Here is a 24,698-nt window from a genome sequence, read left to right as displayed (position 1 = left end):
GTTATTAAATACGTGCGTCCCTTTCTTTCGGTCGGGTCTGATGATCTGTTAGTAGTATGAGTAGAAAGTCGATTTTATTTTCATATTTCGATAATTATTCCTTAAGAAAATATGTTAATGAAATGGATTGGACTGTTTAACGAGTTTTGACGTTTTACAAGTAATCTAAATGGATAAAACATTAATTTAACTGGCGCTTACTATAATCTGATAAATGGGGTTAATGTTTGTGCTTACGTCTCAGCTTTTGAGCTTTCTTGTGGAGGGTTATTTACGTCTGTCCTTTAGTGTACTTGAGCTAAAAAAACAAATCCTACATTAACGATCTTAGTGTGTTTTAGATAATACAGTAACTTGCGGTGGTGTAGTTTGGTTTATTAACAAACACAGCACTTTTATATTTTCAACATAGATTATGTTTATAGTAATTATTCCAAAAACACACGTCATTTGATACATTTTAGACTGCATTTTACATTCTTAGTGTCACAGTAGTGGTATTCTTGACTAATATTATACAGTTTTATCCATATTTATGTATACTTAGATCTTGATGCTTAAATTTAATGTACCATTTAAGTAACAACAAATTGTAGTAGTATCAAATAATAAAATTACAGAGCAGTTGAAATTCACAAAAGTATTTTTTGCACTTTTATTTAATCGATTAAAATTTTAAACCAATAATTTTACTCTGAAGTGTATTAACTGTTTTTGTCGATGTTTGGTACGGATATGATGCTGGACAATTTTTTTTCAAGAAAATTATTATATTAGTTTCGTTATATGTAATAACAGGTTCTTATAACGTGTACGGATTTCTTATTTTATTTCGTTATAATATTCATATAAGTAATCAGTAATTTTTAGCTAGTATAGAAGTAATGAGAATTTTCATGGCTATAATAGTAATTCTATTATGACCGCATATTATATGTTGTCTAAATTTTTCAATGTAGTTGTTTCATTTATATAAGTATATGTAAAAATACGTGTCTTATATATACGACACGTAAGTAGAAATATAGTTCCTGATTCGCGGTTCAGCATGAAAATTCGTTCTGTAGTTATTGAATAAATTTTTCATGAAAAATAAACTTAAATAGTTTACGTTTATTGAGTCGATTTAATCAAAGTCGCGGCGATCTCGTACATCTAACGCGCGCGTCTTACGCGACAGTAGTCAGAATACGACAAGGTATAGCATTTTCGCACGAGTGACTGTCTATATTCACATCGCCTTTTCAATCGTTAAAAGTAAAGCATCAAATCCGTACAATCGTATACCTCGGAATATTATAAAGCCATGAAAATAGGTGATGAGGACGTGACGCTGCCCGCATCGGGCAACAGCCACGGCGCCAACCACGCGCGGCCCGACGACAACCACGTGCCGCCGCCGCCCAGCGACAAGCCGGCCGCCGAGGCCAGCCACAAGAAGGAGAAGTCTGTGCTGCAGGCCAAACTGACCAAACTGGCCATTCAGGTGATAAAATCCAAGTGATCACATAATGAAAAAGAACCATAATGATCACAAATTAGACTTTCAAAGGCGCTTTTTCTGCATTTTAAATGATTGATGTCTGCGTTACAAATTGGATATTCGACTGGGTGAAAAAATGAAATTGAATGTATTTAAATAATAAAATACGATAATTATTGTCACTTGTATTGATCAGTTTCATTAATTACCAAACAAAAGTACCTGACTAGTTTTAATTGCATTTCAAAACGACCAACTCTCTCTACTGCTTTGCCGTATATATTAATTACTACCAAATTTATAAATTAGTAACCAATATAACATCAAATCGCCATGTTTGTTACAGTTTTATAAGAACGAATAACATTTACAACATTGCAGCGCCCGTCGTAGTCTTCAATTGTATCTATATTTGTAAAACACAATCATACAATCTATTCTTGCGTACCTATATTATTGGCACTACATTTCGTGTGTCAAACTACGAATGAAACGTTCATATGCATGCAATAAATAATTATAATTTCAAACAGATCGGTTACGCCGGCTCGACCATCGCCGTGTTGACCGTCATAATCCTGGTAACACAATTCTGTGTCCACAACTTCGTCATTGATAAAAAGCCCTGGAGCGCCGTGTACGTGAACAACCTGGTGAAGCACCTCATCATCGGAGTCACGGTGCTGGTGGTGGCCGTCCCCGAAGGGCTCCCGCTCGCCGTCACCTTGTCTCTCGCTTACTCTGTCAAGGTGAGATTCCCACATTACACAATATCTACATCTATCTTCGTGATGAATAACGTGAAAAATCACGTATAAACTCAGTTATTCTTACATGTCATATTATGTAAACAACATTGCAGTGTCATTTTATGATTTCACAGCAATGTAAATTAAAATAAATTTATTAGGAAATTAGTCTCTAGACATGATTTTCACCACCTAATAGTAATTTAGGGGTCGATTTTTAATAAAGAAAAAATGTTTGAACGGGGTTCTTTAACATGCATATAAAATTTCATCAAAATCGGTCCAGTGGTTTAGCCGTGAAAGTGGAAAAACTTTGGCATTTCAGGATTGGGTTTAATATTACATACCCTATACGGGTACTCTGACTGTTGCATTCTTTATATTTTAATTTCGGATAATGATTCGAAGAGGCACAATCATATGTGGTTTAGTAACTTCAATATAATTATTGAATTCAACCTGAACTCCATTGCAGAAAATGATGAAGGACAACAATCTGGTGCGCCATTTAGACGCCTGCGAAACGATGGGCAACGCAACAGCGATCTGTTCGGACAAGACCGGCACGCTGACCACCAACAGGATGACCGTGGTGCAGTCCTACATCTGTGAGAAGCTGTGCAAAGTGACCCCCAACTTCAGGGATATACCGCAAGAAGTGGGGGAGACCATGATCGAGGGCGTTTCTGTTAATAGCGCGTTTACTTCCAGAATTATGGTGAGTTATTTATGTCACAAAGACAAATAACATTTATTTGCAAAAACATTGTTAATAACTAGTCTCTGCTTCGCTTGGGTAAAACCTTAATAAATTATATACATAAACTTGCTCAGGAACCGCATCGAAATCCGTTGCGTTGTTTTTCTAAGCTTCCCTCACACAGCGGGAAGCGATTTTGTTTTACTATGTAAAAGAAAACTGAAAAAATATGGTGTTAAAAGAAAACTTAATCCTACATGTTTTATAGGCTATGGGTGGGTAGGTATGCAAATTTGAATGTAGGCCATGCTATCATTCCACAAAACAAATCGACACTATTTACATTATTTTCATTGAATGAACAGTTTTTCGTTAAATGAGTTTGTATAGCAATTTGGCTCATAGTAGTTTTCATAGACCACCACTTGCTTCCGGTGAAGGAAAACATCGTGAGGAAACCTGCACACTGGTTGACAGTTTAAGTTCATTGGTGTATGCGACTACTTGTCACGTTTACGTCGGTAGGTGGTCGTACAAGTCATGTCAGGTGCCTTTAGCTAATAAAATATGACACTAGTATTTTTATATAACACACTCGCCTTTGCGAGTAGGTAAGTTCTTTAAGAATGATGAACATTTATTTTATATTTATTTAAAGCCATCAGATGTCCCACTGCTGGGCAAAAACCTCCATTCTTTCCATTTGCTCGACCTGGTTGTTTTAAATTAAATAAATAAATAGAAAAGGTGATAATTAAAAACCAGTGTTTTGCTCTTTGAGTACTATACCTACTCGTTTTTGTATCACTGTGATACAAGGTCGCTATTTCGATTTCATTATATAATAATTTCTTTTGTATTGGGATATTTTTATATTGTCTTATGATGCAAATAAACGATTTTATACATCTGTCTAATGTATCTAAATAAATAAATAATATTTTTTTTTACTCAGCCATCCCAAGACCCGACCGGGCCGCCCATGCAAGTGGGCAACAAGACGGAGTGCGCCCTGCTAGGGTTCGTGGTGGGCCTGGGCCAGAGCTACGAGGCGGTGCGCGAGCGCCACCCCGAGGAGTCGTTCACGCGCGTGTACACGTTCAACTCCGTGCGCAAGAGCATGTCCACCGTCATACCGTACAAGGGGGGCTACAGGCTCTACACCAAGGGGGCCTCCGAGATCGTGCTCAAGAAGTGAGTACTTTATATAACTAGCTGCGCCCAGATTTCGGGATAATAAAGGGTGTTATTCAAATTATATTATACCCATTATTACTCATCGTTGTTATGAAATTTGGTAGTATATTTACCATATTTCATAACAATTTGGTAGTGTATTTACCAAATTTCATAACAATTTGGTAGTGTATTTACCAAATTTCATAACAATTTGGTAGTGTATTTACCAAATTTCATAACAATTTGGTAGTGTATTTACCAAATTTCATAACAATCTGTCCTGTAGATTTTGCGTGAAAGAGTAACAAACATTTAGTGTGATATTAGGTCCTTACATATGAAATTGGCGTTTGGTATAGGAGGAACAAAAAGTCGAATATTTTTTAATATAATATATTTATTGCCTCCAAATGAAATGCACACTCGTAAAAATGTTTACAATGTAACTTTTCGCCCCAGATGCGCATTCATATACGGCCACGAGGGCCGCCTGGAGAAGTTCACTCGGGACATGCAGGAGAGGCTGGTGAGGCAGGTCATTGAACCCATGGCCTGCGACGGCCTGAGAACCATATCCGTCGCTTACAGGGACTTTGTGCCCGGCAAGGCAGAAATCAACCAGGTAAACTAGACCTCTCGTTCTCTCTCTCGCTCGTCTTCGCGTGTCCCCGGAGCTTTAAATAAATATATTAGAACAAATCAATGTGACGCTCCAAAGCCCGGGGTTAACGTAAAAAAAAATTTCATAAAATTTCGGTTTTGCTATGATTTTACAAACGAGCGCGTGGTATCAACCCACGTTGGGAATGTTGTTGCCTATCAGCTGTTAAGGCTCTGTGTTCCTTAGTCGCCTCGTGCGACATCCACGGGAAGAATAGTGGTCCTATTCTAGGACGGAACCACACACCATAAACCAGAATACAGGTTACAATTTTACATATTATAAAACAAGCTTCCGGCTCACGGGCGTCACATGATTGTGGCGCTAGTAACAACCCCGAAATCGCGAAAAATCAACTGTTCCATACAAAATCAAATACCACTATCTTGAAGAATTTATATGGATCAGCTGATTTCTTTCGCGATTTCGGTGTTGCTCCAGTAGGAAAAGTTGCTCAGTATCATGGACTGAGCATGTAGACAAAATTATGACAAAATAAATACTCAAGACAAAGATCAATCTGAAAAAGATAAGAGTCAATGTATATATATATATATATATGTATATCCGTATGACGACCGCTACAGAGGTCGAAATAATTGGTACTAGTTACATTGTAGTCTATATATCTAATCAATGTATGTTTGTTCAGGTGCACATAGACCAGGAACCAAATTGGGACGATGAAGATAACATTGTGAATAATCTAACGTGCTTGTGCGTCGTTGGTATCGAGGACCCGGTCAGACCAGAGGTAGGTCGTTAGATTTTTTATACAATAGACTTTTTATTTATCGAACAAAACAGTATATAACTGATTTAAGTCATCTGCCAAAATGTTTGGTGTAATTTATTTATACTTAAAAAAACATATTTTCACTTCACATGTTCGTAAAGTTTGAATATATGATTGGACGTAAATCGTCCAAATAAGATTTTAAGAGCATAAAGTAAAATCTTCGTCTACGAATTTCTGTACGTGTTTCTGTTTACGCTCTTTAGTAAACTAAAGAGCGTAAAATAAAATCTCATACAAAAGTAAAATGCTATAGAGTAAAAAATTAAATCTTCGTCTAGTCAGCTTTTCAGTGGCCAGTATTTGCAGCATTAGTTCAGTATTATACATAAACGAATATTAGGATGATAATATTATAGTCAATTTTCTCACAACGTGAAACTTCACAGATGTATGGCAATAATTTTAAATATTTTATTGAAATTTGGCTTAAAAATTACTTTATTTCAAAATACATTAGCGACAGCAAACACAAAACCGCAGTTGTGATTGTTGTCTTCAATTTTGTATTGATTAAATGAACTAAAAACCCTCGGCGTAACTAAACGCGTCGCTCAAAATGATTACGATCTCTAAATGTCAGCTCCACACTGTCGCCGAACTCAAACACATGCCAACAGAATACGTGAACAATGCGTAGTTAGTATGAGTGTTTTTATTTACCGCAATGAAAAACCAGCAATGTATACCGAATCTGCCAAAGTTTGGCAAACTGTTCGACGACAGTTTTCAGCCGGCATTAAAATGTACTATTGGAAATAAGGGAATTTACATGAATAGACGCCGTAAACAGTTCTAAATCTGATAACACCAGGTCCCAGAAGCTATCCGCAAATGCCAGAAGGCGGGCATCACGGTGAGGATGGTGACCGGCGACAACGTCAACACCGCGCGCTCCATCGCCGTCAAGTGCGGCATTCTGAAGCCCACCGATGACTTCCTCATCCTCGAGGGCAAGGAGTTCAACAGGCGGATCAGGGATTCCAATGGAGAGGTATACAGACTTTATCGTACGACTTAATAATTGGACTTAATTAGGCACTTTCAGTTTTTTTGTTTTCTTCAGTCAATATTTATGTTCTTTGTTCTTCAAACTTATCAAATGTGGCGGCAGTTTAACAGGCGGATCAGGGATTTCAATGGAGAGGTCACTTTCAGTTTCTTTTTCTGTCGTTATTCAAAATGATCTGGCAACATAAATGCGCTATAATTTTGCGTTACCACCGTTCGCTCCATTCTATTTTTTATTTCGCTTCCAGACGTTATACCACACAAACAGAACTTTTGATATATGAAAAATAAAATTATAACCCCCCCCCCTTTCTCACCCCAGGTCCAACAACACCTGCTAGACAAAGTGTGGCCGAAGCTCCGCGTGTTAGCGCGGTCGTCGCCCACAGACAAATACACACTAGTGAAGGGCATGATCGAGTCCAAGGCGTTCGACACACGCGAAGTAGTCGCGGTCACCGGCGACGGGACCAACGACGGACCTGCGCTCAAGAAGGCTGACGTTGGATTCGCTATGGTATTTAGATATTGTTTATATGAATGGTATAAGTTTAGATATATTTCATAAGATTTGTGATTACTTTTGTAATTTTTTTTTCATTTATTTTGGCACGAACAGTCATAAGACAAAAAATTGTTATATACCTAACAGTTTACAGTATAATAGACCAAACAGTGCCGACTATGTATATAACAATAATATTAAAGCGAGAATTACACGTATTATTGTTCATTCTTTTTGAGGTTTGATAATCTTTACACCTTTAATGTTACTTAAACACATAACATATCAAAGCGGCCCACTCTGCCATTTTGTATGAGATTATCCGTATTGGACCGGGAAGCTGATCTTCTCTTGTCTTCTAATTTAATATTTGTTTACACTCGTCCGTCGACTATATAGTTTTCTTAGTATTTGGCGTATACTCTCTGTCATGTGATCTTAATGTTGCGTTTCTAGACGTGATGCGTTAGAGGAAATAAAAGGTGTGATGATTGTCTTACTACCCTACTTATTTTGTATTAAAGTTAACTTGCTTATTGGCTTATTTTATAGAATGTAGGTATAAAAAATACTGTATCTTGCGCGCAACGACAACATTGTAAATCCTTTTTTAGTTTAAGCCATAGATTCTAAGCTCTCATGTAAGTGAATGTTTTCTTATGAGAATAAAGATTTCTTTAACCCGAAAATAATCTATGGCAGTCATATTTTCATGTGACGTTGTGTCAGCACATCACGACCAAGAGAAACGCGTAACTGCAGGGTCGATGTAACATCGTCATAATTATTAATAGTAAGCTAAATTATAGTAAAATAAAGATGTCATATATTCACGTACCGGTCCCACTGGTATCGTTTACCAAGTCAACTGAGATTTGTGGTACCAACACTTAACACATTTTACATACATTTTAGGGCATAGCCGGCACGGACGTGGCCAAAGAAGCGTCGGACATAATCCTAACGGACGACAATTTCTCGTCGATCGTGAAGGCGGTGATGTGGGGCCGCAACGTGTACGACAGCATCGCCAAGTTCCTGCAGTTCCAGCTCACCGTCAACGTGGTGGCCGTCATCGTCGCCTTCATCGGCGCGTGCGCAATACAGGACAGCCCTCTCAAGGTCACAACTTGACTTCTCAACTCAACTTGCTTTTGGCCGCGGCTTCGTCCGCGTAAATTTTCCACGCGGACAGTTATTTTTCCGGGATGAAAGGCACCTTATGACCTTTTCCATACTTTAAACTACATGTATGCAAATTTTCAAGAAGATTGGTGCAGTAGATGGAGCGTGAAGAGGTAACAAACTTACTTTCTTCTGTTTGTTGTTTTTTTTGTTTCAAAATTTCAAGAACATTGGTTGAGTATATAGAGTGTGAAGAGGTAATAAACAAACAAACAAACTTACTTACTTTCATATTTATAATATTAGTTAGGATTAGGATAGGATTATAATAGTAATTTCTCAAACCACTGACATTTCGGAACGACCACTGCCGAGAAGAGACACCGAAAGAAACACATATAAACAGCGTTAGTCTCGCTCGCTTGCGGAACAAACAATAAAATAAAACGATTACATTTTGCAGGCCGTGCAAATGTTGTGGGTGAACTTAATCATGGACACGCTAGCTTCCTTAGCCCTGGCCACGGAGATGCCGACGCCGGACCTGCTGCAGCGCAAGCCGTACGGCCGCACCAAGGCGCTCATCAGCCGCACCATGATGAAGAACATCCTCGGCCAGGCGCTCTACCAGCTCTTCATTATCTTCGCTCTCCTCTTCATTGGTCAGTCGTTGTGATAACAGCGTACGACGCAAAGAGACGAATCAATTCGTCCGAACTGGCATGGTCTCGATAGCTCAGTGGTGAAGAGCGCTGTCCCGGATGGACAGGGGCGCGGGTTCTATTCCCGCTCGATTCTAGAATTTTTTCATCTCGTATATTATATTTTCGAAAATTCGTTGTTATTTTTCTACATAATAACATTTTTCGCTCTTCGATACACATAGAATACACGTAATGGCCATGAATCTTAATCCATATGTTTACGGCCTTTTCTTATGGAGCCCATATGTTCCCACTGGATACTAATGTACTAGTGATACATAGTCCAGGATGATCAGGATCATATCGACTGTATTGTGTCGATGTTGCTAACACTAACTCGTTATGCAAAATTAAATTAGGATAAAAAAAATTATGCAAAATAAAAAAAAAGGGATCTCGATTTCCCGTGCGGCTGGTGTGTGAGTAGCCTGCCTAAATGATATAGAGGGTAATGTTAACACGTGTGCGGCGACCGCAGGCGACGTGTTGCTGAACATACCGTCGGGCCGCGGGCAGCCGCTGGGCGCGGAGCCGAGCCAGCACTTCACCATCATCTTCAACACCTTCGTGATGATGACGCTCTTCAACGAGATCAACGCCCGCAAGATACACGGACAGCGGAACGTGTTCCAGGGACTCTTCACCAACCCCATCTTCTACGGCATCTGGATCGGCACTGCCTTCTCACAGGTATACTGTAACACACCGCAGCAAGCAATAGGCTAGTTGACAACCTCACAGAATTTAAATATACATATATATAATCTACGTGAAATAGATCATTATGATAATTCATAGAGCATAACAATGCAGCTGGATCATTATACGAAGATTTAGAGTTGGTTGGAAAGTCAATTTTCGAAAAGTATGAAATTATAAAAACAAACTCGACCATCATAAAGAACTAAAATTGTGTAACAACTTTTATTAAGAAGTCATCACCATAAGCGTAATATTTAATGTAGCTGTCTAACAAACGTATCTTTCTTCGCGAACATTTTAGCACGTAGTGACGTCACTTGTTCGTATCGTTTAGTATGGAGCGTTTGGACGAGTCCAAAAATGTGTGATTTTATTTTTGTCATATCTTTGAAAGTATTATCTTTATCACAGAATTTTTTTCACAGGTGTTTCTAATAATATAGGGCCTTCGAATAGTCGTCGAAGCAAAAAATTGTCAACTAGCCTATTGATTCTAGTCTAGGTGCATGAGTACTGGCGACATCTTGCGGACAAACATCATCACAGTCATCAACAGCCATTTATACGTCCCCACTGCTGTACACTGACCTTCCTTACTGATGGATAAGTATGGGCTATGACCCACCATGCGGGCGCATTGCCGGCGGGTTTAACGACTGCAAATACAACCGGGGCCAACGGCTTGACGAGCCTTGCGAAGCACGGAGGAGCTCAAGATAATTTTGGTCACCCATTCAATGACCGACTATTGTGAGAGTATAAAACAAAAACGTTGTCTGCTACTACAAGTTGGGGCGTGTTCCCATTGCACAGTTGTGCTCCGTTGCGACGACGCAGTACGTTGTAGCTCCGTCGTGCTCGTTTCTATAGGTTTTAACATTGACGCTTAGTTTTAATAACAATTATTATGATATAGGTGTACGCAGGATTGGCTCCGAACGAGGAACTCCTCAATAGTTAATTGTATGGACATGTTTTTTTTTGTCACGCGATAAATACTATACCGTCTCTGATGACAACAAAAGCTTTAGCATAGTGTCAGAACTAGCATCAGTCAGCATTAGCGTAGTGGTTAAGAGCATTGTCCCGATTAGGGAGGGATGTGGGTTCGATTCCCGCTCGAGGCTTGATTTTTAAATCCGTTCCCAGGTCATCATTATCCAGTTCGGCGGCATGGCGTTCAGTACAGCGGGACTCTCGCTTGACCAGTGGCTGTGGTGTTTGTTCTTCGGCGCCGGGACCCTGGTCTGGGGTCAGCTGGTCACCACCGTGCCCACGCGCAAGATTCCCAAGAATCTCACGTGAGTGTTGCACGACTCACGCTTCACCAGTGGTGATCGTTAAAAAAATCGACTTGAATAAAGGAGCTTATGCCTATATATCATACCAACTTTATATGTGGATGAATGAATGAATGAACTCTTTATGTGCACGCGTACACCATAATAAATAAGTGACAGTAAATATAACTACCTTAAATCTCTAGGTCTTGTCGCTAAAAGCGACGTTCTTTTTCAGACAACCGATGGTGAGAAACGTTTTATAAATTAATTATGTGTGTATAATAAGATTTGTCCTTTCAATCGAAGAAGCATTGATTTTTTTTTTTCATTATGCCTAATTTTAGGCCTTGATACGATCTTCCTGTCCTACTTTCCTGTCATCCTTTTTGCTAACATTATAATTGCGAAAGTTTGTATGTATGGACGCTTATCGCTCAATCGCACAATCCTTTAGATGGATTTTAATATTTTCTTGTACATTACATTATATTATGTACACATGTAATAAAATTATAAATAGCACACATGGCAATATCGTAATATTCATTTCGACATTTACACGAGAGCGATTCCTCGGGACGCAGCTAGTTGTAACGCTTTTATTTTTCCATGCCCTTTCCTAACCCTAATATTTACTCAGAAGTAGCAACTAAATTGAGTTTTTTGATATGATATGGTGTTTATCATATCATATCAGAAAGCTGAATTTAATTTGAATCCGCATTGCTTCAATTCCTAACATTCCCATTCCTAACTAACATTTTCCTATTATAGTTTACCTAAAATAAGTCATCGTTGCGCGGTCGTTGACCCCCGCCGCAATCAACATGAGTTGTGTAACCGCTCCTTAGTCATAGTGTCTTTGGTCAAGACTATTATGTTAGTACTTTATATTTAAATTTTCTTCTCTCTCTCATTAAATCTTTTCCTGCTCCATAGAAGACCTTAATTAGGCCAATAACAAGGCAATTGCTTTGGCTTTGATCTAAATATAACTTACTATTTCGACTCGAAAAGAAGGAGATTTAATTTTGAATATGCCAAAATATAATATTTCTATATTTACATGAAACCAGACATTAGAGGTTGATTTTGGTATATTGGTCGTCAGCATGCATCTATTTGTGGCAAACAACAGTACTTGTCTTGGTTTATGTAAAACATCGTACACGCTTTTAAGCGACTTCAACAAAATCTCACACTAGTTCTAGGTTTAGATATATATTTTTTGGTATCAATTACTATATTCTAAGGCTGGCCTGCCTGCTGGCCACTGGCCTTCTGTATATAATTCAGATGTTTGTCGATGAGAGAAGCTCTACTGATTGTTGTTGCTGAACATTTCAGCTGGGGCCGAGGGCAGGCGGACCACGAGACGATCCAGCCAGGGCCGGACTATGACAACGACCTGGACAAGAAGCCGCGCGCCGGACAGATCCTCTGGATCCGAGGGCTCACGCGGCTGCAGACCCAGGTACGCAGTGCCCCAGTTCAGGGGGGGGACGTGTGAAGGGAGAGCGGGGGGCTGGCCAATGCGGATGTAAGGGCTTGATGGGTGGGGTGGTTGTTCTAAAGCCTAATTAAAATATATCGATAAAATTTGTTGAGTACACGTGAAATTTTTGACAAGTAAAGCTATTTTGATGTCGTTAGTATCGTAATGCAAGGCTTAGTTTATGGCTTAAGTCACATGTGGTCTTGCACTATTTTCTTTGGCTGAAGTGTTATATGAAATACAGTTGATTTCTAAATGAAAATCACACACTTTTATGGTCACTATCGAAGTATTAATTTAAAATTGATTAAATAAGTTCTCTGAGAGTCAGTCTAATGAACTTACAATTTACTTTATTTATCTGATCAATTAATTACGTATATATATATAATAATCATATATATATTTTTAATCATAAAATATATTTTTTAAGACTTATATCCGCTTTGGCCTATATTTTGCATAAGTGTCGTTTTTCGACCAAAAGTAGTATATCAAATTGGGTCGATGCCTCGCTTCATATTATGTATCTGTTTATATGATAATAGATATGAATCTGCGGGTTGTTGTGGGATAATGTTTGCCTTTTGGGATTTAAAAAAAGATTTAAATTCTGAGTAGTTTGGAATTGTAAATAAATGTCACTGTTTACTTAGTATTTTTGTATTTTGCCACTAAAATGATCCTTATCAATATGCAGTCTTTTGAGACATCTTGTCTCAAAAGACTGCATGTTTACGTTCACGTACGTTTAAACATAATTAATTCGTGACATTTGTTTACAGTTTTACTTAATCAAACTTTTCTCATAGATGTCTTCATGAAATAGGCTGTGATATAAAAGACTGAAATTTAAAAGTCATGATGAAACGATATGATCAATTTAAGCAGTCATAACGTTGCTACGAATAGTTCGAACGAATTGATTCCTACAACAACATGACTTAAACAGTGAATTTAAAAGAAGAAATAAAAATATATATATTGGAGTGCAAAAGTATGTTCCATATTAACTTTTGAGGGACGTTTACATTTTAGTTTCCAGCATAGATAAAATATATACAGCAAAATCTACAGATCATCACTGCGGATACCTTGGGCATCCTAACGCTAAGTTTTCGATGTTATATTGTCCATTTATATTATACTTTTACTATTATTGCATACAAACCGAATAATACCACCATTTTCAATTATACTATGCATCCATATAGAATTTTTTATCGCCAATAGAGAACGCCGTTCATTTATTACACTTTTTAATTTGTTCGTACTATAAGCCGGATTTGTTAAAATAGAATGAATTATACACTGAGAATTTGTCGATGTTAATCAAGACTTTCGAAGTATAAACTTAGTTTTTTTTTTTTTTCTTTTCCGATTTTCAGTTCTTTTACGTCTCGTATTTTCGTTTCATTCTCCTATACTTCTGTTCTTGTTAATTTATACCTACACAGAGAAACACTAAACAAAGTAATAAAAGTAGTTCTGCTATATTATTTTTGGCCCATACTTAACGTAGTTTAATAATTGTTCGGACACTAATTTTGTGACAAACGTGTATGCGTTTCCAAATATATATATTTATATATGTATAAATAGTAACGAATTATATCAAAATTGGCAACCGAGCAAAGCTATACTTACTAGATTTTGTTTTGGAAAAATTCATTAATTTCTATAGTGCCTGGTTTCATGACATGCCTACTCTACTCCATATACCTACGTTTCAATCTATATTTCGGCCTATATTTGTTTTAGTTTGTTGTCATGAGACCGGGAGCGTCTAGCGCCGCATGCCCGCGCGAACAGTTCGACGCTTCCAACTTGTTTTTTTATTTAAATCCCAAAGAAAAACCTGAGTTGACTGTACAACCCCCACCCGAAACCTATTGGCATGCTATTTATGTATCTAGGCTGTGACCATGTTACTTATCCCTCGAATACCTTCAAACAGTTACTATGACTTCAACCCCGATAGATTTAATATTATAATTATAAATCACTCAACATCAACCACATCGCGGTATGAATATGACTATCTCTTTCTCTGTCTGTCTTTTTTTTACTCTAAGTCATACTGACTGTTTGATTTTTATTTTTTCACTATTTTTTTTAGTTTGTCTGTTTTTTTTTACTTTTTTTTGAGAGAATAGTGTTTTTTTTTGCTTGTGAAACGCCAACCCGTTCACCCTGCTACTGATCCAAGCAACCCGCCGCGGTCGGCCGAGCACTAACAACCGTCACCGATACATATATAAATATATAGCAGTAACGTGTCCGTTTGCATATATTCCACAATTTGTATATTATTTATTAATGTTTTAATTTTTGATTTCTTACCGATTCAGTTACTGCTGTTAAAGGAACGTTAATTTGAGTGTGGAGTGGATTTTTTCATGAATAAAATAAATATGAATAATTTTTTTGAATAGTGTACACACGTGGCAGAGCATGTCTATACGTCTGACGAGTGTGCTCGCGATACTAACTCTACGGTGGACCCGTATCTTTCCTTTGCCGTTGTGTTATTGTGGATGTTTGTTTTAATTTTGTTTTTTGTTTTTTAATTTTTGTTCTTTTTTTTTTGTTTGTGTATGTCCCCTAGTGTAAGTCGGGGTGTCTTGTCACCAGGTGGGTGTAAGCGTCAAACTGGACAGTTGGTTGTAGTTGCCTATGGCTTGCCGTTGAAAATTCGCCTTCATTGTGTTTTTTTTTTGCGTTTTGTTAGGCTTGATGTAGTGTCCGTATTATTGTAATGTATATAGATACCTCGTAGGCGAGCGGCTAACTGGTGAGTATAGTATTTAGATGAAGTATTTGAACAGTGTTTCTTTATTAAAACCGAATTTAACCGAAATCGTTTCTGGCTATTTGAAATTTGACGTTGCAGTTGTGGAAATATATATATTTTTTTTGTTTTTTAGTCTATTAAAGAAACATTGATGATTTCGTTTTTTAATCTGTGCAATTTTTTTGTTTAATTTTCCGTTTACAGTATACATATTATTATAATTTTCATATTTACATATATTATTTATGTTATAATATATATCTTCTTCAATATTTCCACGATTGTATGCAATTGATAACAAACTAAAAATTCGTATTCTGTTCCTTGGCTCCTGAGTTTAGTGTTTTAATAAAAAAATAACATGGCATGGTAGTTGTTTAGACTAAGGAATAACCTATTGTTAATGTCACATGTATATGTATCCGAAATGCGAGCCACCACCATAGACGCAAAATATGGAATTTGGATAAAGTTAAAATGATAAAAATATGTTTATTTATTGGACTTTTTAAAAACGAAGCCATTATACTGTGGCATATAAAACTAGGTGTAAACGGTGAGATATTTAGTGCATCCTCGATCCCAATCCACCGCATCTTAGGAGTCACTATTTCCCAGCGTTGTGTAGGATTTAGTGTAGTCTTCATCTTCAGTCGATCTTCAGGGTAGCTAAGGCCTCTCGATTCTCGATTTCCCGATTTCTTTTTTCTTTTCTTTATTTTTTTTCGTTGTTCTTTTTTTGAGTTGAAGTTGTCACTCTTCCGAGTCATATTCGTATCACCTGACACTGGCCGCAAAGGCCCGCATACACGCATCAAACGACACGATACACATTATTCAGTTTTCTTTTTAATTTTCTTATAAAGGGTCTGAATTTCTGTGTTGGCCTGCTTGTGGCCGGGTCAGATATGGGACTTAGATTCATAGTCGCTCTTTTATTAGATTACACAGAAAAAAATGTTACACATTTTAATATGATTTCAATTGGTCGTTAGTTTATAATTTTGATTTTTAATTCTATCTACATTTAATCTCCTAATTATGATCGCATTTGAGTAAGATAAGAAATACATTTTTGATATATATCATTTTTACTAAAATATTTTTGAAAAGTGTGTATTTAAAACTGTGTCTTAAAATATCTCATAAGAACACCTAATAACAAAAAAAATATATAAAAAAAACCCACGATAAAATATCCCATAGCCGTCCCATATCTGTCCAATGGCCGACTAGTAAAGCTAATCGCGTAGGACGGTGTCGAATGGGGAACGGAGCCGCGCGTTGAGCGATGTTGTTGGCAGCCGCGGCCGGTGCTGGAGACCGAGGTGTAGCTGCGGAGCCCCCGCCGCCGGACGCTCACGGTACCACGACTAGCGTGTCCTAGCCTGCCCCCCCCCCCACCCCCACCTGTAGCCGCGAGCGGGGAGTCACGATACTCTTTTTTTATTACTCTTTTGATTTCAATTATCGACGATATTCTAAATGCAAAGGTTTTTTTATTAGTTACCAGTATCTTTTAAGTGATACGTAGTTCCAATTTGAAAGCATCATTTTTTTTTAGGCATTTTTGTGGGAATTGCCAGTATTTTTTTTTTTGTCAATTAAAATAAATTTCGAGCTTTGAATAATACAGCATTTTTTTACTATCTTATTGCCAATATTGAGTTCAAAATTCAAATTAAATGTTTAGTTATAAATAGCAGTGATAAATTACTATCTAAAATAAATCTATCCCTGAGACTCGAGTTTGATAATATTTCCAGTCACACAAGCGACCTTTGTATAACCGTGTGAGCGGAATAATCGCAGGGACAGAGATTGAGGTAGGTTTTGTTGATGTTCACTGTCTTTATATATATGGTTTATTAATCTAAAAGTATATTTTAGAATTTATATGGCAAAATAAATGGAAGTGATATCTGTTTATTTATTATTTGCACATTTGGAAATGAAGCGAAGTGTCGTTGACTCGCCGCGAGCTCTAGTTCTGTTTTCGTCTGTATGCATCCCACGTCTATCGTTGTAAATGTCCCCGAAGACACCCTTCCGTCTGTCTGTTCATCTGTTTCTCATAGCACTTCCCCGAGACTTCAGCACCCTTCCGGATGTCTCAGTGTGCCCTACCCCCGTTGTCCCATCGCTTAGTGTCTCATCATTCGAGGTCTTAGTAGTTCACGTGTTTGTTACTATTTTTAGCCGTTTCGCTAGCACATAGATTTAGCCGACGCGCATGGCGCCACAGTCGCACATACGTCGTCAGCCGCGTATCCACCGAGTTTTAGGCAACATTTGTATTTGCATCTCTTCAGAAAACACTTTATTTTCTCCACTGACTTCTATGTTCCCAAATGTCGTGAGTATCCACCTTAACGCAAAACAATCTGCAATTCTTTGCTTTAAAAATGGAATTAAAATAACATTCCATTTTGAAAATAACTGATAAATTTTAAATCAGAATCGGCTACCAAAACGAGTTTTCCTATTGGTGGATACTAAGCTTGGGACGATCACGTGTCGCACAGGAGTCGATAGAGCATGCGTAGAGCGTCCACGTTCAACTCTGAATACAGACAATGGAAAGTAACAGATAACATCCACACCACACTCGTTAATGTGAGCTATCGGTGGCGAGCCACTGATCTGAAGTTAGTCACGGAATGTCTTGAAGGTAACGCTGGATTATGTTTTAAATATTCTTACCGATCTTCTTGGCATGACGACTTCGGAACTAATGTAGACACTATGATTACTTATATTGAGCAACCATTACTTTAAAGTATCTTAATAGTAATGTCAAAGTTATGATTCTTTAATAAAAAAAAAGCAAGGTGTAGTTTTGACTATTTACTACTATTGTTTTTATGCGATGAGATAATAAATTGCGCATAAAAATATTACTAATATATATATATAATGGTAAATAATTTTTACTCAATATATAACGGTCGCGTTAAAGTCTACTAAATCGGTTCCGAAGCCTTCCGCTAGCCAATCGAATGAGCAAATCCAGCGTGTCTAACTTCAAGTCAGTGTCGGTGCGTGCGTTGCGCTCGGCGCGGATGGTGAGGACGGTGGGGCGGAGCGGGGTCGGGAGTGACGCGCGGTTGTTGCAGCTGCGCGTGGTGCGCGCGTTCAAGTCCACGCTGGAGGACCTGGAGGAGCGGCTGTCGGCGCACTCGGCCGCGGGGCTGCGCTGGCGCCTGCGCGCGCCCGCCCCCGACATCGCCTACATCGACGCCGACGACGTCCCCGCCGCCAACAAGACGGAAACCACCATTTTCTGAGCGCACCGCACAATCTCCCACAAAAAAACTTTTCAACCCCCCCCCCCATATTTTTTCTTTTTTTACGCCGTCATACGGACCGTACTTAACGCTCCGCGCGTACGCTTTAACGATTCTTTATATTCGAGTCTTAATTTTTTAGCGTAAGATTTTATTAAGTGTTGAAAATTAGTGCTAGGTAGTCGATAGCAATAAATCTAATAAATGTTAGAGGCCCGTAGGCTCCTAAACCGATTTGTGCCTGTTACAGCGCCGACGCGGCGTTCTCATCGTGTACTCTGTTGAAGTTTCATGTTATTGTTCCGACAAATTTAATAGATCATATCTTAGCTCGGGACCCCTTTTATATTATACATAGGTTGTACGAGCCTTGGAGACTCGGCTCGCGACGAGTGAACACTGCTATTTTAGAGACGATCGTATTTGTACATAAACTAGAGATTCTTTGACGTCTTGTTGTATACCGGAGCGGTGATATTTTGTATAGGTAGCTATATGAAAATTAAACACAAATTGTGGAAAACTCCATTTTTAAATATTGTAAACTTTTTAAAACGTAGACTTTAAAATTTTTAAAAAGATATATCTTACGAAATTTTCAATTTTCACTAGCTTTTTGTGCAAGTAGTTTGTTGCGAGTATATTTATGGAGATATCTTGAAATCATTATTCGGCAGCTTGTGTGTTTTGTTTCATAGTAAATTTTGGGACCAGTTTTGACCCGTTTCTAACTATAAGCTGGAGACGACTAGATCTGTGAAACTAGATCTTATACACTATTTATAATATTTTGATCGAATCTATCTTTAGTACGTGTTAATCTATCGAATATTTATGACGCCTAAAGTTTAATATGAATGAGACACTTCACGCTTCACTAAAAATGAGAGCTATAACAAAATGTATTATCTAAAACTAACTTGATTTTGCGAATGTTACGAGGTCTATTTACATTGAATGAATAAATTTTCAATCAAATTCCATAGCATTTTTTTTCGCCACTCGTATAGTTATGGTGGGGGCCGCCCAGTTTTAGAAAAATCGCTCTATTTCAGATGTTGACGGTAAGTTTAGGCCTGACACGCATAGGGACTTCATTTGTAAGTATAGACGCCGGGTCACACGATGTAGGTACTTGACGAGACTTGTGTAGAGCATGCGTGTGTGTGCACGACGCCGGGCCACCACTTCGGTACATACTCGATGGCTTCTTGAACTAAATCCGTTCAACAAGCCATAAAATCACAACCACCATTTCGTGAGTTGAAAGTAGCAGTCGCCATTTTGTTGCGTACTCGTTCGACAAAATGGCCGCTCAGTAGTTTTTAAGTATTATGAGTATATATTGAAGAAATGTATTTTTTTGGTACAAAATGTTGTTCTTTTAATATATATTTTTTTAATTATGCTTCGCATTTATAGTGTGTTCATGCTTATGTTACAGTGTTTTGCATGTATACAGATGTCTGTGAGTATGCACAATTTGTATATTTTCCTTTTTAGTTTTATTTTTTCTAGATTTGTTGTATTGAGGTTATGATAACAGCGAATAATCAATATTGCTATTTCATTGTTATCGTTATCTCGCTTAAGGGTTTTATATCCGAATTTTTCTTTTTTTTTTTTCTTTTAATATTGTAGACATAATTACTTACCAAACTTCTAACAGAATAGTATTAGGCGTAAAAATCAGATGAAAAAAATATACATAACTAAATATAATCTCCACTACACCAAAATAGTCAAACAAAAAACGTGTAAAGATTTAAAAAATCATTAAAATTTTATTTTCACTTATTTTTATCGTTAACTCGGTTGTGTATGTACTTATAATAAGTTTCATAATTTATTTTTTAATTTTATGTAACGTTTTAATTGTTAAATATTACATACTTAACTTAACCGGCACTTTAAACGATCGTAATAAAATTATTTATATTTGAATAAGGATATTTTATTTACTTGAACACAATCCGCAAATAAAAGCATACAGCGCCCTAGCTCACATACCGGATCGAGTAGTTAGCTTCCAACACTGATTTGATTCCTTTTTTTAATAGTATTTGCCCTGGATGCCCTCGATTGCCCCGCCCGCTAGTGCGAATGCCCCCTATCCCACTTACAGTTAGGCACATACTTTTTTAACGAAACTGCTTTCTAAAACATTAGTTCTAATCTTCTCACTTCTTATAGCTTTGAGATTCTAAAGCCAAATCAAAAAAAAAAGTTTTTTTTTTCTTCTATTTTTTCGTATGCTATATTTGCTTTTTCTGCACTAGATGAACTCTGCTCTTTAAAATGGTATACAATTACAGTTGATTTGGCAGATAAAAATTAATATGTCAACAAACACCTAATGTGAGAAACCTCGAATCGCCTGACTTTTAGATTTGGTTTTGGAGTGCCAACCTTCCCTGTCCCATTTTTTCTTCGGATTGGCAACAAAGCAGTTTGGTTACGGCTATGATGTGTAGCGAGTAGATTCGCGACGGGGCGTCTACTGACACGACCGTCATTGTTTTGCAGCAAAAAGCGGATATATTGGCCGGACGCAGGATATTTGTCAATAATTATTTGGCAGAACACCGGAGGATCAGCGTACAATCCGGCGGAAGCTCCCTGCCCGCTCTCAGCCCCACATCGCATCAAAGCGATGATTAAAACGCCCCAAAAAAAAAATTAACCCACTAAAAAATCCCGGCCGCAAAATTTAATACAACGACGCTGTACAGGTTAAAAAAATAATATTTAGAAAAGAACTACTGCCATTTAAACAATATTATAACAACAAAATTATATTCTAAATTTAAAATATTCATTCTTATTAACTTTTCAATATAAAAAGACGTTTTCAATATCTCTTAAAACTGTAAATCAGTTTAGAAAATAAGAATTGATAATTGTCTACTAAATATTAGATTATTAAGAGTATATTAGTGAATTTGCAAAATTACTAATTAGAATGATATGTAACTGTGGTGCACCATTATTTAGATCGGGTATGTTGATTCCTAGCAGATATATCTGTTTGGTTACCGATGTTAAATAAATATATGAAACTAATTCTTGTCTAATATATTTAATTTTTGCTAAAAATATATTCAGATGAAATAATTTATGTAAATACATATTTTTCTGGAATACTTTCATCTCTTTTTGTAATTAACTTTAAATGTTTGTATTCGTGTATTAAAGTTTAAAAATAAAAATATATAATACTTTAAAATTAATGTGCCATTTTTATATAAAGTAAAATATATAAACAAATCACAACTGTGCTACTCAAGTGCTTTTATGGACGTCTTTAATCTAGGACGATATTTAAATTTGCTTGTTATCGATTTTGTTATTTGAACGAATGCCGTTTTTAGATGTGTCGGTAAAGAGACATTTTTTTTTCAGTGTTAGTTATATGTTTTATAGTTGGTTGTGTGTTCCTATGTGCCCCGTAGTGTGTGCAGTTGACCCCTTGTCGAATAAAGACACGCTACGCTGATCCCATTTTTTTTTACTTTTTTTTTTATCAATAGATACCAAATAGTAGTGATTGCAGAGTGAATGCATTAATTTCGCACGAATTGAAATCAACTGTCGGACGCATGGGAGTTATAAAGCATTAAGATACCAAACTGAACTATTTTCTTGGCTATTGTGGTGATGTAGGGATTCAGTGTCATGAGGTTACCGGTTTATAAATATTATGCCATCTTTTTCTGTTATACTGCTTAAGAAAGGGAGATTCTATTTCTTAGTAAAAATCTCTTTCTTGAGTGGTGTGACTAAGTAAGGTATGTAGCTTCAAGTACTGAACTAATCGCCATGATTGCCTCTGTGGCCTTCTTTATACACTATACACAACTATCCACTACTCTTATCGTCTTCCATTCCTTCTCCCTTTCTTTTTATTTTCTATTTCATTCACTCCAAGGTATCGAATGTCAAGCAAATTTAACTATCCATCGATTTATTCCTTGGGATATTAAATACGTTTATATGTTTAAGTATACATAGCGAATATATTAACTTATATGAACATTATGTATTGGTAAAATTCGTCGTTTGCACATCGTGTAGTGAATTTTAATTATTGCCAGCTACATGGATGTTAAGATATAGATATATAGTATAAAAACATTGTTATATTTAAAAAGTATAAATTGATAATTCGTGTCTTGGTGTACACCAAAAGTAAGATAAATATCTAAACAATAACATTTTTCAAAAACTTAAATGCTTCTAGTGGGTTACTACACGCCAAATAGTATTTAAACACTCTAAAAATAATAGTGAGCATGGTTTCCCGAATAAACTGGTACTGTCTATTGGTTATTTCTAATGCTTCTTGTCTTTAAATAGTAATAAAGTATCTGTACTCCTAAGTAACTTTCATTTCAACCAACTGTGGCACATTGCGGGGAGGCGTTCTAAGGTAACTGGTGCACCGCCATGTTGGATGTGTGAATGTTGGCCAGAGTGCGCTGGCCCGTGTCTGTTGTACGGTCCTAGTCGGTGTTAGATCTCGCTTAGCGCTTACACGTCATCCGATGTTGCATACACCATGTAGTCACTATTCTAGTCACTGCATACACTTTATTATATCTTATTTGTGTATGCGCTGACTGTAGGCTATGTAATTCGCTTTATTAGCCAAGCTGAATTTAATGTAAATAGTTATCACGTAGGGTATGCAAAAACCACGATAAAACCCGAAAATTAGGTATTTCTTTCATATTTATTTGCTAAATCACAATGTCCATACATGCTTCTGTATTATAGATATATATGTGTAGCGTATTAGTTTAGTTACAGGACTTGTGTCGATATATTTCATCGATAGATATCTGGTATGTGAGCGACGACGTCGATATAATATGTGTGCTTCACTAGTTCGCATGAGAAGGAACATAAACTCGACAACACACACGAGTGACGTCTCGGGCGAACTCAACACAGACATACATCCGCACATAAACATTCTTTGTTTAAAAAATTAAAAAAAAATCCATTGTTTGTATGTACGCTTGACGGAAACAACAATATATGTTCGATGTCCACTCCCCGTGGTATGTCACTGTCGGTAAAGTTAACATCGCGTTTTTAATTAACGCCATCTGTACTAGATGGCGTTAGTAGAGACGGGTTTTAATTTTATCATAGGTGTTATGCCTTCCGGGCGTATATCAATGTTTAAATATTGTATTTTGATTTGTTTATTTTGTTTTTGTATAAGTTGTTATTAAATAAATGGATGTAACGGAGCCCTGGATACAAAATAATGAATAGTTTTAAGTGCACACCCCATGAATGTGCTTCTTAAGGTAATATGAAGACCCTGCGTTATATTTTATGTTTACTCTGTATTTATTTAATATCTTCTTCCTACAATCTGTTTTTCGCTTCGAGAGGCACACTGCTTCTATCCCCGATATACTTCTATACTTCTGAATATACACTATGTTCGTTATGATACTTCCACCGCTGACTGTCTAACGCGTTTTTAAACATGTCATTTTGAATTATTATTTTTTACATGTAAAATTCTGTCATTCTGAAACCGACGCCGATTTTTTTATTTGAGCAATACGTATTCGAAATTGACTTTGTCCGATTCTGATTTTTTTAAATTCTGATGCGTATTATTTCTGTATGACGGCAGAAGATAAAGTTTAAAACCGCGCTGGACTTAGCACCGCCGTTGTATCTATATATAAACCTACCTCTCGGCCGACAGGCCGGTCCATCTGTCTCTTCGTGTCGTGACTCTTACTTCATATTCTCGTTTTTATTTTCTTTTCCATGAAAACCCAATTGCACCCGGAAGGTCATAGGTGGCGAGTTACAAGAACGCTTGATACCGGTTCCGTACAGCAAGACTTCCACGGACCAAGCTGTAAGATTATATTTGGAAGCTGCTGTTTCAATCAAGTCTCTTTAACTATTTTTATGTTGGATTTTTTTGTTTTTATATGTTCAACTGTCAATACTGTACTCTATCTATCTACCTACAACTATATCCATCTTTGTCTCCCATCGCCTTTGTCTTTGTTGCGCTGGCCTTTTAAATTTATTTATTGAATTTTTCACTTATTGTGTCACAATTTTTTTGAACTTGTAATATTTTGGTATATTGTTAGATTGTTTGAAAATTAAAAGGTCAGCGTGGCTAGTGCATGTCTTTATCATATTTGCATGTATCCTGACGCATGCGCTGTGTTATTCATTCA

General features: G+C 37.0%; 1 protein-coding gene across 12 annotated transcripts in view; it reads left to right on the top strand.

Moving 5' to 3' along the window:
* The window catches only part of PMCA (plasma membrane calcium ATPase), a 139,649-nt gene that overhangs the window by 110,005 nt on the left and 4,946 nt on the right, over positions 1–24,698 (top strand). For 7 of the 12 annotated variants that reach the window (XM_053763058.2, XM_053763060.2, XM_053763059.1 and 4 more), the window contains 14 exons: positions 1,317–1,486; positions 2,017–2,232; positions 2,708–2,950; positions 3,888–4,126; positions 4,571–4,733; positions 5,425–5,526; positions 6,383–6,562; positions 6,902–7,096; positions 8,000–8,206; positions 8,673–8,871; positions 9,392–9,603; positions 10,765–10,916; positions 12,246–12,372; positions 24,296–24,364. In XM_053763058.2, coding sequence (XP_053619033.1) covers positions 1,317–1,486; positions 2,017–2,232; positions 2,708–2,950; positions 3,888–4,126; positions 4,571–4,733; positions 5,425–5,526; positions 6,383–6,562; positions 6,902–7,096; positions 8,000–8,206; positions 8,673–8,871; positions 9,392–9,603; positions 10,765–10,916; positions 12,246–12,372; positions 24,296–24,364 — 2,474 coding nt within the window. Of the gene's footprint in view, positions 1–1,316; positions 1,487–2,016; positions 2,233–2,707; positions 2,951–3,887; positions 4,127–4,570; positions 4,734–5,424; positions 5,527–6,382; positions 6,563–6,901; positions 7,097–7,999; positions 8,207–8,672; positions 8,872–9,391; positions 9,604–10,764; positions 10,917–12,245; positions 12,373–16,440; positions 16,552–18,303; positions 20,419–21,000; positions 21,255–24,295; positions 24,365–24,698 lie in introns of those variants that run through there. The other 5 variants (XM_053763065.2, XM_053763067.2, XM_053763068.2 and 2 more) reach the window with 4 other exon arrangements.

This window comes from Plodia interpunctella, chromosome 23, assembly GCF_027563975.2.
Source record: "Plodia interpunctella isolate USDA-ARS_2022_Savannah chromosome 23, ilPloInte3.2, whole genome shotgun sequence".
In the NCBI taxonomy this organism is placed as follows: domain Eukaryota; kingdom Metazoa; phylum Arthropoda; class Insecta; order Lepidoptera; family Pyralidae; genus Plodia; species Plodia interpunctella.
Note: the sequence above shows the minus strand (reverse complement) of the source record. Positions and strands in the feature narration are given on the sequence as shown.